Raw genomic sequence first — 17723 nt, forward strand, 5'->3', positions numbered from 1 at the left:
CCATGGCTTGGAAGGACTCCCTATCAAACTGTAGGGTTAGATAAATGTTGGTGCCTAACCATCATGTGGCATAGTATATCTGAAGAGATTTTCCTGCGAAGGTCACCATTATTTTCCCCTCTGAAGCTTATCGCCTTTTAATGTTGATTTTGAGCCTTTGTTCTGCTAAGAGGCACACATTGATTTCATTAACTCCTTAGGATCAGATGTCAGAGGGAGCTCAGAGGGTACTAGGATAGCTAGCTGTCTGCCCCTCTGTAGAACTCAGTCTAGCAAAAAAAAAAAAATAATAATAATAATAATCTGCATGGCTCAGAAATCCGTCCTGCTGTTCAAAAGTGAAGCATAAACGTACAGAGGTGTTTCACACCTAAAAGGGAGGATTTCTCCCCCTCTGTCAGTGTCTTTGGTAAATGTGAGTGTTAGTGTGGCTCCACCTGGCTCTGAGCATGGGCACTCGGTACAAAGGAATGTGTGAGATACACAGTGATTGTAAACATGTGCTGCTCATTTTTCTTTTCAGAGCTTGGGTTTGTTTGAAACACAAGCTGTTCATTGAGGGGATTGGATTTGATGAGAAACTGATGAAACCATGTCATGTCTTTAGGCCACATCAGCATAACAATGGAATCGTGCTGAATTGATTCAATTAACTGATATGGGCCTTGTATAACGGTCATGGGTCTTGAATCACTGGTCTTGGCTTTCTTATGTACATCACTAGCCTACTCGTAACGTGTAAGTCAGTCAACCTTTGATGTGCTGACTAATATAGAACAGACTGAGGGAAAGTGATAATGTAAGCCTACGTTCATAGTAACCCAGGCTATTGGAGGGTTGTCTGAAGCACAGACACCTCCCTCTCTCACATTCGGTGTAGCCTGTGCTGCTGTAAGAGGAATTTGTCGAATTGGCTCTTAGAATATCAGGAAGGCGTTTCTCATTTCCTCTCTGTTAACCCAGGGTATGTTTATTGTTACTGTGGAGATGAGCAGCCAGCTCCTCCACACAGCAGAGCAGAGCTGAGCAAGGGCTATAGACGTACTCTGCAGTAGGCACAGGGCCTGTAAGGCCCTTATGGAGGAGAGCCATTTATCCTCCCTTTGATTTCTCCCACTCTGGTGATGACTGAATAATTTCCACAATCACAGTAGAGTATATTGTGAAACCAAGGCTACGTCCCAACAGCCACGTTAGCACCATGAAGAATGCATGCCAATGTATAAGTGGTATGCTAGTGTCAGTTATGTGGTTATCAGAAGACAACCCAATTATTTAATAATCTTGTAGTAGTATTACTAGAGCTCTGTGGAACCACGACTGCATGTTGCAACTGTGTATGAGAAAGCTGGTGTGTGGTACTCACAGGAGGATCGGGCCTCTTAAACTGGTTCTCCCTCTTCAGCCTATACAGTTGAAACTTGATCACTGTGGCTGGCGTGTGAAATGTAGCTAGAATAATGACAAGCTAGCCAGAGGAAGTGTTTTCTGTGGACAGCAGCAGACATGCAAAGAGATAAGTCTGAAATAGTATGACTGTGCAAAGCGCTGAAATGCATCACAGGATGACTGTAGTCCATTGTGAAGAAGCCCCTGAATGAAGCACTAATCCAGCCTTTTGTATCAACGTTAGTAGTGGTCTTCCTGTCTTGTCAAAGGGGGATTGAAATGCCACAGGTTAACAATTGCTGTGAATTGCAGAGGACATGCCATGGGGCTGAGTAGCAAAGAGATGTGAACACTCACTGTCTGTAGCCTATATCATTCTTTATGAATACAAGTTAGCCATAGCCTTAAGGGCACAGTGGTTTGACTCAGCAAAAATGTTTTAGTTGAAATCGAGCCAACTCATTCCAATGCTTGAATTAAATACTTGGTTAGAGAGCACCATTGTCTCATACGGCAGCCTAGGGTTAAAGATATGTGGCTGTGTGCATTGTGCAGAGCACATGAATTCTGTTGTTTATCTAAGAAACATTGTTGGTAGATTTACTTAAAATACTTAATTTACTTAATAAAAGAACATCTCAGAACTGGAATACAACTGAGACCCTTGCCTTGAGCTCTTACATTTTTCATTGCAGGCCTAGATTTAACCACATTCTTTTCAGATCCGAAACAAGCAATTTTGACTGTCTTTATTCTGCTGCAGAAGTGAATTATAGCCTAATGTAATCACAGCAGGAGATGTTTTGTGATAGCCTGTCTTGTAACATGTCATTGCTGTTTGGCTAGACAAACACTGGCCCAGGCAAACTGGACAGACTTGCGAGGCAAGGCTGAGACTTAATTACATGTATTGGTGCCTGTCGCTACCTGCCATTTATTTAGCTAACATAGCATTAGCAACTGTCACTTTCATTTCAAGCCCTTGTGTTCCTCGCCTAGTTGTTACGGCGGTTGGAACCATGAATTGAATCTGAAGTCGTGTACGTGTTCTTGACCTAATTTTGATCCCCTGTCCTCTAATTTGACTCTTCTCGCCTGGTACATTTCTTTCACTAATGACTAGTTTACCTTGGCAATTCATTATTGAATCCAATAATCAGATTAATCCAATATAACCTTGGAATTCAATATGAATTTATTTTTGGCAATGTTGTCCCATGGTACCTTACAAATAATAAGAATAGGCCTATTTCATGAAAAATCATGATGGTATTTGTCCCTTGTTGATGATGAAAGAAACAGCAGGGGAACCATCTGTAGCCTCATCCCATAAACCTCTCATACCTTTCAGTCATCAATCATCCTAAGATGGACCACTGACCGCACACTGTCTTATCTGAGAGCATCGTAGATCAGATCGATGCGTCTCGGAAGACCTCTTCCTACTAATGAAAAACTATTGGTTTTTCCACACAATGTCCAGGAGCCGGTGGAGGTCTCAGTGGAGCTGCTAGGTCCAGTGGTAGCCCACCTCGGATGAGACTTCTGACTCCTATGCTCTGTGGGTGTGAAGTAACGCCCTTATTTGGGCGAGTCTCTGTTCTGCGTCTCCATAAGGAATATTGGGCTGTTTCTATTGGTACAGTGTGAAATACAGCACCCCATATTCAGCAATCGGTGTCTGTCCTTCCGAGTCAGGTGTTGGAAAAATAGCCTACCCCTTGTTGTGTTTCAGGGCCTAATAGTAATTAGTTTTAATTATGTGCTTGAAATAATCTAGAATAACTCTTCCCTGTTTTGTTTTTTAATAGACATACCTATACAAATAACAATTTCAAGAAAAAAATGTCAGTCTAAAATTGTTATACTTACATTAGCCTATATGAAAATGTTACAATGCATAGTTTAGTTATCCAAACATTACATTGTGACGAGCGACTGAGAAGGCCCAAGTTCAGCCACATAGCATCAATTAGATGTGGAATGTGGAGAATCCGACGGATTGTTTTCCTGCATAACAAGATAGCAGACCTTGTCCGTTCTGTTTAAATATTAGAGCATTCTTTCCACGCCGGCCCTGCTAGAGATGACCCACAGGATTGGGAACGCAGTGGGAAAACTCCCAGCCTGGTGTCAGAAGAGGAGTGAATGAAATGCGGGATGCGTTATCATCACCATGCAAAGTTTTTGTCCACTGTGTGTGTGTGTGTGTGGTGTCCTGACTCTGCCCGGCCTGTGCCCGTGTGACTGACTGAAAATGCTTGTTTCTGCAGGGGCAGAGTGAGAAGATTCCAGGAACCATACCATGTTCAAGGCAGTGCTGAAGAAGAACAGAGACGGAGGAAAGGGGAGCAAAAAGGAACCAGGTATGTGGAGGACGACGGAAACAGCAAGGTCACTCCGCTCTGATCCTTGCAAAATGCTACCTTATTTCAGAAGGAAGAAGGCACAGACCTGCTGTTTCCCTCATTTGAATTTTAGGCCTCTGTGTATAGAGACCTTTTTTTCTTTTCACAGAATGTAAAAGGATACATTTTGAAATGTATTGTTGATGTCATATTCAAAAATCTTTATTGATCGAGTGAAATAGTAGCCTATTTGATGGCTGGAGTTCTTCGATAGAGGTGTGTGTAAGTGGCTGAAATGAAAGTAGGCCTACTCTAACCCTGCTCCCGCTTTTACGGTCTGTCTGCAAACATTTAGTCATCTGAGCCAACATTTGTAGCAAGCAGTTTATGGTCATAAAACTGGTGTCACTGCCTCTGTCGCTGTGGTTGACCAGTTTTTTCTCAGGGTGAGTAGCTTGCTTGGCCTTCAGGGTAGAAGTCTACACAAACAAAGACACACCATGCCTCCAAACTTTCACCATTTATAAACTGTTTTGTTTGTTTCTGTTTTTTTCCTGGCACGGACACATAACACAGCTTGCATCTAGATAAGAAGCCCGAGAAAAAGGTGTACAAACAGATATATGGTCGTAGAAAAGTGGCTATGACGTATTTAGTCACTTCTGTCAGGGTAACATTCCCATCTAATGAATTTGTTTAGCTCCCTTCTGACACATGTTGGATTTTCAATGATGACTCAAAAGTGAGGTAACTCCTGGTGTGAGTCACTCAACAGCTAACTCATCGCTGACTCCCCCTACTGTACATGGCCTAGTTCCCCTTGAGGATCTATCTTTACATATTAGATGATCTTATAGTCTACTGGTGTTCTCCTTGGTCTAGACTCGCTCAGTGCTGCTGGAGGAACAGATACAGTACTGTACTGTAATCAGTTTATCAGAACAGTAGTTACAAAATGTCCTTTGGGTCTACTCATGCTTGCCTTGTCCAGGGGCTGTTTCAATTTACAGCTTCCTTCGCTCTTCGTTTTCAAGATCTTATTCTGATCAAGCCGCAACTTGTCCCTGTTAACAGTCGACACACTGTTAATAAGAATGAAAAGAGTCTGGCTTGCCCAGACACTGGCTAGGGCTACAGGCTACCTCCTGCGCCAGGTTACATACCTCCCACACACCCTCTCTCTCCGCCTCTGCCACTTGGACAACCTCTGGCTGACAGGCCCACAGATCTGGTCTGTATGAGGAATTTAACTTCAGGCCCCCACTCTGAACACATGTCTGTTGGCTTGGAAGATCTAATGCGGCGATTAATCAATGCCGTGTTTTTTTCCCCCCGCTGGGTTACTGTCCATGTCTGTCATGAATGGCAGTCTGACTCGACACTAAGCCGTGTATTGTTTCCGACTGAGTTGTTGAAACCTGCCGAACATGTATGAATCACCCTGCGATTACACTGGCTTGCTTTGCATCATCAACTCAGTCACCAGAGGCTCTCTCACTCACACTCACACACACACACACAGCAGGTCTGTCTGCTGGAGGCCAGGAGCTGTGCAGCAGAGTGTGAATGGTGGAACACATGGCCTTGTTTCCAGCCCTTTTCCCCACTAGTCCTTCTCCCAGTTGCGCGCTATCCATCAAGCACAAGCAGGTCTCTCTCCCTTTCCCATGCTGGGACAATACACTCCAGCCACTCCTCTCCATTATTCCAGGATAGACAGATGAGCTGCCTCAGCGATAAGAGTGTGTGTGGTGGTCACTCGGTCTCACTGTTGACCCTAGATGGGCCAGGGGAACCTCACACAGTGGGTGGTAAGGTCTTCACCAAACGGTCACTGTTGTTGTCTTCCTAATTTTAATGGACACAATCCTAGACATTTCAGGTCAGAGCATTTTTCTAGACCAACTACTACTGTAAACTGTGTCACTGTTTTTCATCTCTCTACCAATGCTTTTTTCCACAGTATATCCTAAAGTTTGCTAATGAGTCACTGCCTGGAATGAATGAATGTCAACAATAAGTCTATAGTTTTCAATGTTGATTATGTGTTAAAGTGGCATATATCAAACTCTTCTCACAAGTTGGCTTGCATTTGATACTACCTTGTTTCCCCTGAAGAGCGCCAATTGTTTGTAAAGTCAGCTTGCTCCCCTGTGTCCTGAAATGAGGTTAGTAACACAGTACTCCTTCTGGAGAAGGCCATGTTAATCAAATCGGGTACACTGCAGAATGTTTAATGTTCTCTATGCCTCCATTGTAACATATTGCCCATAAAATATTCAATGCACCTTCTGTTGGGTGTATGAATAAAGATTTCATTATGCTCCCAAATGGTATTGGCTGGAGAATAATGCTAAATTCTACCGTCTGGTACAGTGTGCGGTTCAATATCCTTCTTAATTTGCAAATGTGATGATATCCTCATGGCACAGTCAAATCTGACTAATGCTTAAAGATATGGTGGAATTTCAGATAGCTGATAGGAGCCTATTGCTGCTATGGTTAATATTGTTGCAAGGAATTTCTCATGATAATAATAACCTCATAATCAAGATACAACTGACCGTTAGTTTAGGGAGTATTGCCTCAACAAGGAAACATGTTTGGCAGGATTATTTCATTCCTCCTGTGACTTTTCATATCCATTTCTATTTATTGTTGATGGAGGGACAATTGAGGCAGCAACCGTTAGAGCATATCTGAGACTCCATGAGCTTGTAAAGGGTATCGCAGGATTTCCTAAACATGCCGGGGAGGGACCAGCAAACAATCAAGGTGTCCCCTTACCCCTGTAAAGAGCATGACTGTGATGAGAGCTCTGTAAAAGCATATATAAAAGCTTCACAGCGATATGTCATGGAAATTGGTGGGAAGAAAAGCCTTGATAATTGTCTAATTGCATGATAGCTCAGCATATGTTCCTCGTAACACCGTGGCTTTGGCCTGGAGGGAACTTGAAAGGAGTCACGGAAAAACTTGGTCCCTGTGCCAGACTCCGCCGCAGTCATTAGCCTAGCTTGCCTAGCTACTCTGGGAGTTCCAGATTGCCAGGGCCCACAAACACACACCATTCGCTAATTCAGCCTTTCTTACCTCCTCTTCCACTACTCCTCCTCCACCACCTACTCCAAATCTGCTGTGTGGAATGAACCTTTTTAATCCCTTTTAAGTACACTTAAAAGTACTCTCTTTTTTTTTTTTTTACGGTGCAGCATTCCGGAAGTGGGCTAGCTGGTTAGCCGTGGCCTCTGGGCCTTTGATGTGAACATGTTCTATAAAAGGGTCACATTGCCGGCAGGCCTCACTGACATTTATGGATTTGGGGTTCAAGGCACCACCGGGAGCTCAGTGGATTATGCGTTGTAAAATTAAACTCTTCTGGATTAATTGGTATTCTCTTTGAGGGTATACTCACATTTTTATTGAGAGTTCCTAACCGTTAGTCTAGTCTCTTAACAGCTAGTAGGTGCATTCTACACAGCCGTAAGGACACATGGTTTCTAGAACGGAGCTCTGAAGGAGCCCTTAGATAATTGGTATGGCCAGCATGGGAGATATTTTACTTCTTAATATCAAGTTTTACAACATGACTTTGACATTTTACTCCAGCTACTGCTGCCAAATCAATTTCTCCTGCAGGCATTCTCAGTGATATCTGTGTGACAACCCGTAAAACATGCCAGTCTCCTCGCTTGTCATCAATTCTCAGAAAAAAAAATGGGCCTTTCAACTGCGTCAGAAGTTATGTAGTGACCCATACATCTTCAAGTCCTAACGCTGATGCATTGAAGATTTTATAAGTTTTACGAGTTGGCGATGGAGAGAAGCTGAAGTCCAGGCCGTATCTTGTCCCTCCGATAGACTAGAAACACATGAAGAGAGTCTAATGTTTCAATGTCTTCCCTCACTTAGAGATTTACCACTGTGTCTATGGGGAGAGGTCTGCAGCCCACCTCCCTTTGGCATTCCTCTCCTCACAGCAGGTCTCTCTGGCTCGCTCCCTCTGAAGTCTCTGTTCCTTGCTTAGAGACCGCTTACTTTCTGCAGTAAAGTTTTACCGGCTTTACCTACTGTCCTGGGAGTTACACCAACTCCCACCGTCTCTCTCTCTCTCTCTCTCTCTCTCTCTCAGTTGCAGGGATCTAAGCCCAGGGATGCTGCTGTGAAGGCTCAGACTGTGTGGGCTGCACTGATCCCTCCCGGGGCTCTGCTCAGCTCTGCGCTAGGCTAGCTCTATCTGTTATGCTGTGCTGTGCTAAAGGAGGCAGCTGCCAGACAGAGTTGTCTGTTGTGGCCCAGTGTTAATCACACAAGTATGTATTGCCTTGTACTCTCAGGGGCGGCTAGCTGCCTCAGCTGTTCGCCTATCTAAACCCCCCCCCGGCTGCCAGTTGGCAGCACCCCTCACGGCTTGGCCACAGGGAGAGACAGAGGCCACCTGGCCAGAGGATAGGCAGTCCTGTCCAACCATTTTACCACAACACTGCATGGGAGAAATCAGCATTTCCACTCGATTTAGACTAAGATTATATAGAGGGCTCCAGCCCTGCCCAGTTCGCTTGCTCCTTTGTGTAAACTAGTGGACTTCGGTTGACACTGTACATGATCTTATCAGTTGATGTCATCAAAGCTTTTTTGATGCGTTAATGATGCTGCACTGAGGTTCATTTGAATGACATGCCAATGAAATATACCCAGACACTCCTCTATAAGGTTTCATGTCAGTGTATTTCATTGGTTGCTTTTAGTTCAAGGCTACTTTATCATTGCAATAGTGTTTGAAAAGGCACTCTGATGATAGTTAGAAATTGCCTGGACCTGCACATAAAGTCACTCAATAATTGGAATACGCTTCATTGAGGTTCCTGTGATCTCATAAAATTCAGCGTAGCATCCAGCTAAAGATTGAACACATGGCCACTGCCCTTTCCTTCAAAGAGCTGCCACACCAGGGGGTGGTTTTGCTCTTCAGGCCAAAATCCTATTGATATAAACCACATTTAATTGAGAGGCTTATGAGAAAACAACTGAGGAGAAGTCCTCTCAAGACAAGAATGCAATGCTTTATTATTGCTTCTCCAAATTGTATTTTTCTAATCATGTCCTTTAGACTATAGCAATGTTTAATTAGGAGTAACTTAATTTAGCTTTCAGGAAGTGAAAGATTAAAAGAATATTTGCAGTTTTGTGGAACACTAATGATGTGGTGTGTGTGCGTGTGCGTGTGCGTGTGTGTGTGTGTGTGTGTGTGTGTGTGTGTGCGCGCGCGGCAATTAAATGGGATGGAGGAGTCTCAGCTACGCCCTTGTCTCAGCTACACTTCTGTGTGTTTGCAACATGAAAAGGTGGTTTGTTGGTGGAGGGTCAAAGACCACAGAAAATAACATGAAAGTCAGCTTCTGTCTGCTGCTAACTTGGCCATGGTTATGGATATCACAGTGATTAACAATAAATGACTCTCTTCTGGCCCAATTAAAGATCCTCTATTGAGTGAAAGAGAAATTCTGTTTGCATGATGATATTACTAGTGCAGACATTTCAGAGACTCCATGCTGCTTTTCATATTTTTGCCCCCCCCACCTTCTGGAGTTTTCTGCTGGGGTTTAGGTAACATGAGCAATTTTCACTTTCCCCAATGAAAAGCAACAGCAGCTGTTTTGGGAGTTGTTTATGAACATTGAAAAGTTTTGTTGAGATGGGTTAGGGAAGTTTCAACAAAGGTTCAACAGCAGGAGTCCTAGCCCATATGATTTTGTGAATCATGGTTCTTAGTGGTTTACATGCTATTTTATAATACAAGAGCCATTCTTTCAGTATATGCTGTTTATGTAGCTGAAATATAATGTTTATGTGCTGTTGTTGTTGCCCAGAGAGTTTAGCTCAGTAATTTCTTCTTCGCTTTCCTTCTCAAGGAATATACAGAAATGTAGAAGGTTTTTTTTTTTTACCTTTGGTAAAATATAGCAGTCAGCAAATGCTAAACTACCCAGGTGCTTGTTATTTTCTAGAAGGTTCTCTCTCCATTAGTGTGTCTTTCTCCTCTGTTTGTCAACTGCCTCAGTTTACTGGGTCAGCAGGAAGCTATTTCCTCAGATCTGATGTGTTTTAATGAAGTGCCTGCATGATACTAATGGCTTGTTTCAAACCTCCTGTTTTAAGGATGAAGTGCCAGGTTGTTAAGTACAGAGAGAGAGCTACGTCATTGTGGGGCAAGCGGTTTGCCGTGTGTATGTGTATGTTGCCGTGCATCTCACACAGAGGCTGCAGTAGACTCTCCACAGATAAATAAAAAAAAACCATCCCACAGTGGGCCCTTTCACAGGCGACCCACAGGTGCCAGTATAAGATTGTCAGCCGGGCTGTGGCTCTCTAAGCAGCTGAACCATCTGTACCAGCCCAGTACTCCTCCTTTCTCACCACCTTCACCACAGCAATGTCAAGGAAAACTGCTCCCTCAGCACTCTTACAGGTGTGGGTGTGGGTGTGCGTGTGCGTGTGCGTGCGTGCGTGCGTGTGTGCGTGCGTGCTGTGAAGTTGTTTATTAAGAGACTCTTCTTAACTCTTTCTGGGGTCAGAGGAGCTGCAGCAGCACCTGGATGTGATACCAGGGTGAGAGGAAGCACTGACTCCAGGTATTGCAGTGCACATGTCTTTTATTCCCGGAGCTGGAGCCCCTGCGGTCATCTAGCTCTTGGGAGGGAAAAAGAGGAATCTGTAAACAAACCAGAGAGCAGGTAAACTTTGCTTTCATAAATCCTAAATCCGAGGCATAACTGGGAGACATGAGTCCTAACCTGAGACAGACAGACAGCACACACCCAGGCAGCCACAGGAAGTCTAGACCACAGATGGTACACGTGAACCAGGGAGGACACACACACACACACGCGCGCGCACACACACACACACACACACACACAGAAACTGTTTTTCTATCCACATATTATCTGTCAAAAACCACAATGAGCATTTTCCATGGCCGCAATCAGCTGGCTTTGATATTTCTAAACCATAATCACTAGACCCTTAACCATAATAACTAACTCCTTTGTCATCAGCTCCCTTTGAACAATGCCTAATGCTTTAAGTAGCTTGTAAAACATTGGTTCATCATTGTTAGTGCATTATGTCTATAAAATATTTCTAACACATTCTGTTAGAATAAGCACAGTTCTCAATTCCACAAAAGAAAAAAAACAGAGGATTGTTTGCTATCTTGCTTCATCACTGTACACTGCAGTTACTAAAAGATTTTTTTTTTTAAAGATAGTGCTGATATGCTGACAATTGGTAAGAGTCTTGGTTGTGATCTCTCTTTATAATTGTGTTTGTCTAAATAGTCATGCTCAGACAGTAGAGGTTTTAAATGCTCGAAGTTACTGTAGGAATGTAAAATAGTCACAAAGGAGACCATTGAATGCAGCACCAGACCTTTACCAGTATCAAAGCACTGCGTAGCCAGCAGGCAACGATTAGCAGGGCGTTGCTCAAACCACATGATACAGTATATATACACACACACATATACTACACACTCTGAGTTTAGACAGCCCTCAGACCTCAGGTGTGTCCATATGCAAGACCCACCCTGTCTCCCCCTTCATGTTTTCTGAAAATCTAAACAAGGACACTTTGGGAAGACACTGAACCTGGTCGGCCAGTCGCGCTCTTTTGTGTTTGCAGAGGCCCGACAAACAACAAACATTCAAGTTCTCCTCTCGCATCATATGACCTGGAGCTCTCAGACGGGAGGCTTTGAAGCTAATACAATTTTACTAATGTCTTTCAGCACAAGTTAGATTGTCCCTCCAAAATGCTACCATGCAAAATTGGTCATGCAATCATAAAGGCATTAATGCCAGGTAATCCAATAGTATTGATTGAGTGGGCTATTGGCCTTTATATCACATCATAGCAGCACACTACCATGCAGTGCTTTAAATGTAAAGGTCATGGAATTACATTATGTATTAAGTAAAGTAGATCAAGAGGATATCTCACAGGGCATCAGCGCAGCTGTTCAATGCGTACGTTATAGCTGGGGAGCTGCGTCACAAAATTCTTCAACTATTATTTCTCAAAAAATGATTTATTTAATATGTTTACCTTATTTTACCAGGTAGGTTGACTGAGAATATATTCAGCAGCAACCTGGGATGTGGAGGTTGAGAGTAAGAGGGGGGGTAATGAGAATTGAGGACTGCCATTGCCATATCCGCTCCTTAAGGGGTGCTAGCTGGCTCAGGGTCAGATATAACACTCTGCTTCCTGAAACGGTGGCTGGCCAGGAGGGATCTGAAGCGAGACTTCCAATCTATGTCTCCCAGAGGCCCCACTCTCTGCCAGAGCACCGGCTGGCGAAACACTCTTGATTTCCCCCTCATCTGCTCCCCAGCGCTTTACACCGGTGTCCATGACCTTGGACATGCTTGTGGAGAGAGGGAAAGAAAACAACATCGGTATTGGCTGCAAACAGAGAATGATGTCATCTTCTGAACATGACCAGCCAGCACTGCCAGAGTGTTATCTTGGTTTTCCCCCTGGCTGCGGACTGATGGATTCTCTTGGTGCTTCAAAGAGATAGGGAAAGGGCAATCTATCAGTTAGCAACGCAGGGTGTTTTGGAAAGGTTTTTTGATGGCCGAAAGTGGCTGTTATGGCAGTTCATTGGCTGAAGAGGTCGGCGGGCCACAGGCTTTTCTAATTCCAGCGTGACCGGAGTGTGTAGACACATTCCTTCTGTCTGATTTCCCTCCTGGTTTTATACCTCTGACATCCTCCACACCCCCTCAGTGAGTCAGCCCAAACCTAATTTGGTGGGGTTTTTTTTACCTCTTGTAATGATACAGTACACAAGCCCATGACTGCATGTGAGTATATGCTTTTTAGCCCCTCAGATCGAAGTCAATATCAGTTTATCTTGACAGTATAGCTCCTAGTGATTCATGGATGTGCTTTACATCAGACCCACATTAACCCTCTATCCTGAGAGACTATTGCTCTTGATGTCACAGAGATGGGGACCTTCTATACGGTGTGTGTGAGGAGAAGTCCCTTGCTCTGAGACTGTGGTCCCGGGCCCCTCTCTCTGCTCTAGACTCCTCTGTGGCTTTGAATGGGAAATAGAGCTGTTCTTTGTGATGGTGGTTCACAAACACACACTCGCATACGCACGCATGCGCGCCACACACACATTCGTCCGCAAATGAATACGCTACCGTTCCCAGCTCTGGAGTGTTTGAGACCGGGTGAACTAATGACCTCGGTCCCTTTGTGCTGGGCCTCAAAGGAAAGGAGGATAATGCTTTCTGCAAGGAGGAGAGGGAGCCACCGACTCCCTCTTCAGATTCACCTCTTCCTCCTCCTCCTCCTCCAGAATGGCCTCTCAGGCCAGTCTCTTTATATGGAGACTCTGCAGCGACTCTGACACATTCCATTTACAGCTACTGAGGGCTGCTGGAGCTCAACTGGAGAAATGTCAACAGTAGGGGGAACAGAGAAGTCAACATTTAGGAGGGGAGACGGTTGAAAGCAATGGAATATAACTGGGCGTCTCTCTGTCCTCGCTCATCTTCAGCTTCATCTTTTCAAAGCTGGCTTTGAGATCTGCTTAATCATTGATGGATCACCATTAATCAACTGATCATCATCATTAATCGATCATCATTTTTAAATAAAAAAGGAAATCCCCAAGGCAACAATAGGAACCATCGGCATGCGCACTGAACTCACAAAGGTTCCACAACAGCGCAGGTTTCCAATGTGACCCAAACCAGCACAATTCCCCCCTAGCTCTTGTTGTTTGCTTATGGGATTAGTCTGTGTAGAAGGGGATAGATGGACAGCCCTTTGTACCCACAGCCACGTCCATTTAACTCCACTGAAAAGGCCCTGAGCTGAGACTTCCCATTGTCCACTGCTTAGTGATGTTCTCATGACCTCACCTCGCCCCACAAGAAGCACTGCCTAATGACGTGCTAATGACAATCAAAATAGATCAATAATGGCAGTTTATTTGCTCTCAATGGAAGTGCCACACACTGTACCGAGGTCCCCGGCCTGCATGGAAAACCATGCCTACAGATCCAGAGAGACGTTTTGTAAACATGGTCGAAGCAGGAAGCTGCCGCTCTGAAAACGCAGGACCTTCAGAAAGGGTCCAAGGTTGACGGGGAAAACAGAGAGTGTATGTGGGTGGACGGTGGAACGAGGGAGTCTGGCCTCTCTCCCTCTCTCTGTCTCATGTCCTCTCCTCAGGGGGTTGTCTTGTGTGGTGTTCTGAACCCGCCACCCTAGGCATTATGACCCGACAACTCTTCTCAGAGTCAAAACGTGATTGATCACGGTTAGAAAAACTCCTCAGGGTCATCCATCATCTCATCTGTCCCGTGGTAGGGCCGTACGCGGTCTCAAAACAGAAGGTTACGTACTGGGATATAAGTAGAGGAAATTCATACAGTTAGCTTTGTGAAGGCTTGGCAGAACATAAACGGCGTCTCTCAACAAATTTTTTTATAGACCAGAATTAACACAGCTGATCCAATTTATCATCAAGCCCCTAATTGGTAGGATCAGTTGTGTAAGTGCAGGCCTGGAAAAAAAATGTGGGTCCCCGGGGACTGAAGTGGGAACCATGTTAAGGACGGCTTTGCTACAATGGCCTCTCATGCTGTCTGTAGGTTGTCCACTCCACGACAGTATGTATATATCACACTACAGCTATCAGAGTGTGACTGCTTTGGTCAGGTGACTCCCCTCATTCCTCACTGAAGAGTTTCAAGCACATGCAGCAGCTGACTTCACTGTAACCAATCAATGCTAATTGATTGATTAGCATTGATCAATGTGGCCAGATTAGGGGGTGATTGGGGAATGAATACAGGGTGAGAGGTGTTTTTCCCCCCCAAGCGTGGGAGCGTAGCTGTGTACCCCACTTCTACAGAGCCGGGGACTGAAGAGGCATGTGGAGAGGCATTCATACTGGTAATCGCAGCTCACAATGCTGCCAGTATGAATATCAATAACCCTCCTCTCTCACTCATCAGTGAATCTGCTCTGATGTATTCCACAAACTCAGATCAAATCAGGAACACTAGGCCTCTTTGGTAGTTGTGAATGAAACCAGTTGTTTTTAATTGCTGTCTTTTTAGTGTGTGCTGTGTCTGTTCTTGATTTGCACGTCATAGTCCACTCAGCAGCTCAAAACAGACACTGTCAACGGTGTGCACGTGCTGTGTTGGTGAAAACCCCCAGCTCAACAGAGTTGTTCATCTTCTTCTGGATCGTAACCTTGAGAGTGATGAATGTTATGAGCCACACAATGTCCTCCCCTTCAGCTCACCTCTCCAAGCTCTGAAGGGACTGATAAGTCCCTGATAGGCCTACACATTCACCTACCAGGTGTTTTTGTGAGATGTTGCTGAGATGCTGTTTTTTTACAGCACCCCTGTGCTACCCTGTGGGAGGTTGTCTCCTTGTGTAGGACAGGCATCTCATTGGTATTCATATTCATATCTTCTCAAACAGAGATATGATGTTTTCCTTAAAATCTTCCCACCGCTGCTGCTCTAATGCGGTATCAGTTGGCAAATCGTGTATTTTCTTCAGTGTCTCCCTTGGTTGAGACCGGCTTGAAATAAAGCATGTGGTAAAGACATTGCCTTGGCCCCAGATATTTTTCCCATACCCACTTAAATTGACCATTTATGAAGAGGAATGGGAAATGTCATGGTCCTTGCCCACTGCCCCTCCCCCTATCCCCCCTCTCCTCTGTTTCTGTTCCCCCGGGAGACGGTGGTGAAGACATTCCAGAGCACATGCCACTGCAGGGCTCAGCATCAGAGGACTGAGACAGAGTTTTGCTGCAGGATGATTCTGTCTGCAACCTCCCAGGCTATACATTAGCAAATCTTCTGTATCTAAAGTGATGGGTTTCAGGGCTTTCTTACAAGTCAGTTGTAAGAAAATAAAAGACAGTAACAACTTCTGTGTTTTAAGGATTCTTTTAGGCAGCAGAGAAAGCCCATACTCTGGGTCCAGCTGTGTGGTCTGAACCAAGAACTGTGTTTTCCATCAGCTCTTCTAGCATGTTACCCTTTGATCTATCACCAGTCTGAAGCAGTATACATAGCATTAACATCTTCATGTCATACCAACCTGTATGTTAATTGATCTGATAGTTCTTGTGGTGATAGTTAACTTGATCACTCACCATCACAGGATGCTGTGGAAACCAGTTCCAATTGTTTGTCTTGATTGGCATGTCTCCTAGCAGTCTAAATCTTACACAGTGTTGGTGTCTGCTTCTCACGGACCACCAGTTGAGATGAGTGAGTCAGGGAATTCAACATGGGTATTCTTGAACACTTGCGTGAGTGGAATAACAATAGCCCATCAAGGATGAAACCCCAAAGTTGAACGTTTAGGAAATACAGTCAACAGGTTTAGTCTGAAGGGTTGCTAGGAATGCGTGCACAAGTGTTCTTGATGAACAAGAGTCTGATGAAGGTGAAGAATGAGGTCCTTTGAGAGATGAGAAAAGACAAACTGATTGCATATTTGTTATCCTCTTTAGTCTCAGCCAGGAATTATGCTATGCAGAGATTGATTTCTATATGATTCTTGATGTTATCACAGGAGTGAAATGAATTTTTCAAGGGATGCATGCCTTTTTTTTTTAAGCTGACGCTTTTATCCAAAGCGACTTACATTGCAGTGAGTGCATACATTTCAGTATGTATGGTCCCAGCGGGAAGCAAACCCACAACCTAAGCGTTGTTAGCGCCATGCTTTACCAACTAAGCCACAGCCACGCATGTCAATATAGATGGCATATTGAGCAGAGTGTGTTACGTGTAGAATTCTCTTATTATTGTTATTACCGACGTCAATCTATCTTTGATCCTTTTCAACTGGGTAATTTGCCAATTTGTGTTATATTATGACTGTTACCATGACTACAGCTGGCTGGCCACAGTGAAGTGAAATGAGTGGTCTGTTTGAGGAAAGAAAAACTGATATCCCTCCAGGAATTGCAATGGACTGTATGACTGTCCCCTGGCGAAGCATTTGGACAGGGGAAGGTGCTGATCTACAACAATTACACTCTGCCATACAGTAGCGTAGTTCAGGATGAGCAAAACAGATTTGCTTTGTTCGGTAGACCTAGACCTAAAGTCATTTAATCTTTTAGCATATAAATGAATGTATAGCCTTATTATTACCCTCCCCCTCCTGCTTTAGTTTTCTCTCTCTCCCTCTGTCTGGCTCGCTCTGCCTCTATCTCTGTGGGCTGCCTGTGTGTTAACCTTGACGGCTTTTGTGAGACTGTCACCCTGGTCGCGGAAGTACACTGGGAAGCCTCATTGGCACTCAGTGTAGCGGGAGAATTCCCCATTGGTGGAATGTCCCGTGGTCATGTGGCTTTGTGTGTTGACAAAAAGAATCTGCATTAATTATAGCCTTTCTTCATTCTCTCTCAGTGGTTCATCAAATTAACTGGTGAGAAGCTAATAGAGGTTAGTGTGTGGACTGGAGACACACACACACACACACACACACACACACACACGTCCAGGTCCACACATGCACGCATGCATGCCCGGCAGCGCACACATACACACACACACACACACACACACCAACCAACCAGGAGAACCTGCTGAATTCTCGCAGAGACTTGGCTGCATATGAAAATTATCTGTAAAATCCCATGCACGCCAGTTAAAGTTATCATGGTGTGCCAAATCATGAATAAGATTCTCCTCATGTAAACACGCCTATGCCCACATGGACGGTACTGTAAGTCTTAGCCTCTGTGGCAAGCCAAGTGGCACAATTTGAATACTAAGCGTCTTTTTGTCTGGCATAAGCTCATCCCCTCTCAAGGTTACATCCCCCTTTGTTCAGGGACGATGGAGCAAGTCTAGTGCTGGTGGGGGGCTTTGCATTTCCTCACACAGAGTGACAGATCACATTCTGCTGGCC

At 44.5% G+C, this 17723-nt stretch overlaps 1 protein-coding gene across 1 annotated transcript in view; it reads left to right on the forward strand.

Moving 5' to 3' along the window:
• The window catches only part of tanc1b (tetratricopeptide repeat, ankyrin repeat and coiled-coil containing 1b), a 101483-nt gene that overhangs the window by 7167 nt on the left and 76593 nt on the right, over positions 1–17723 (forward strand). Inside the window, exon 2 of the mRNA XM_083681645.1 lies at positions 3663–3755. Coding sequence (XP_083537771.1) covers positions 3695–3755 — 61 coding nt within the window. The 5' untranslated portion in view covers positions 3663–3694. The remainder of the gene's footprint in view (positions 1–3662; positions 3756–17723) is intronic.

The sequence above is a fragment of the Argentina silus genome, assembly GCF_951799395.1.
Source record: "Argentina silus genome assembly, chromosome: 12".
In the NCBI taxonomy this organism is placed as follows: domain Eukaryota; kingdom Metazoa; phylum Chordata; class Actinopteri; order Argentiniformes; family Argentinidae; genus Argentina; species Argentina silus.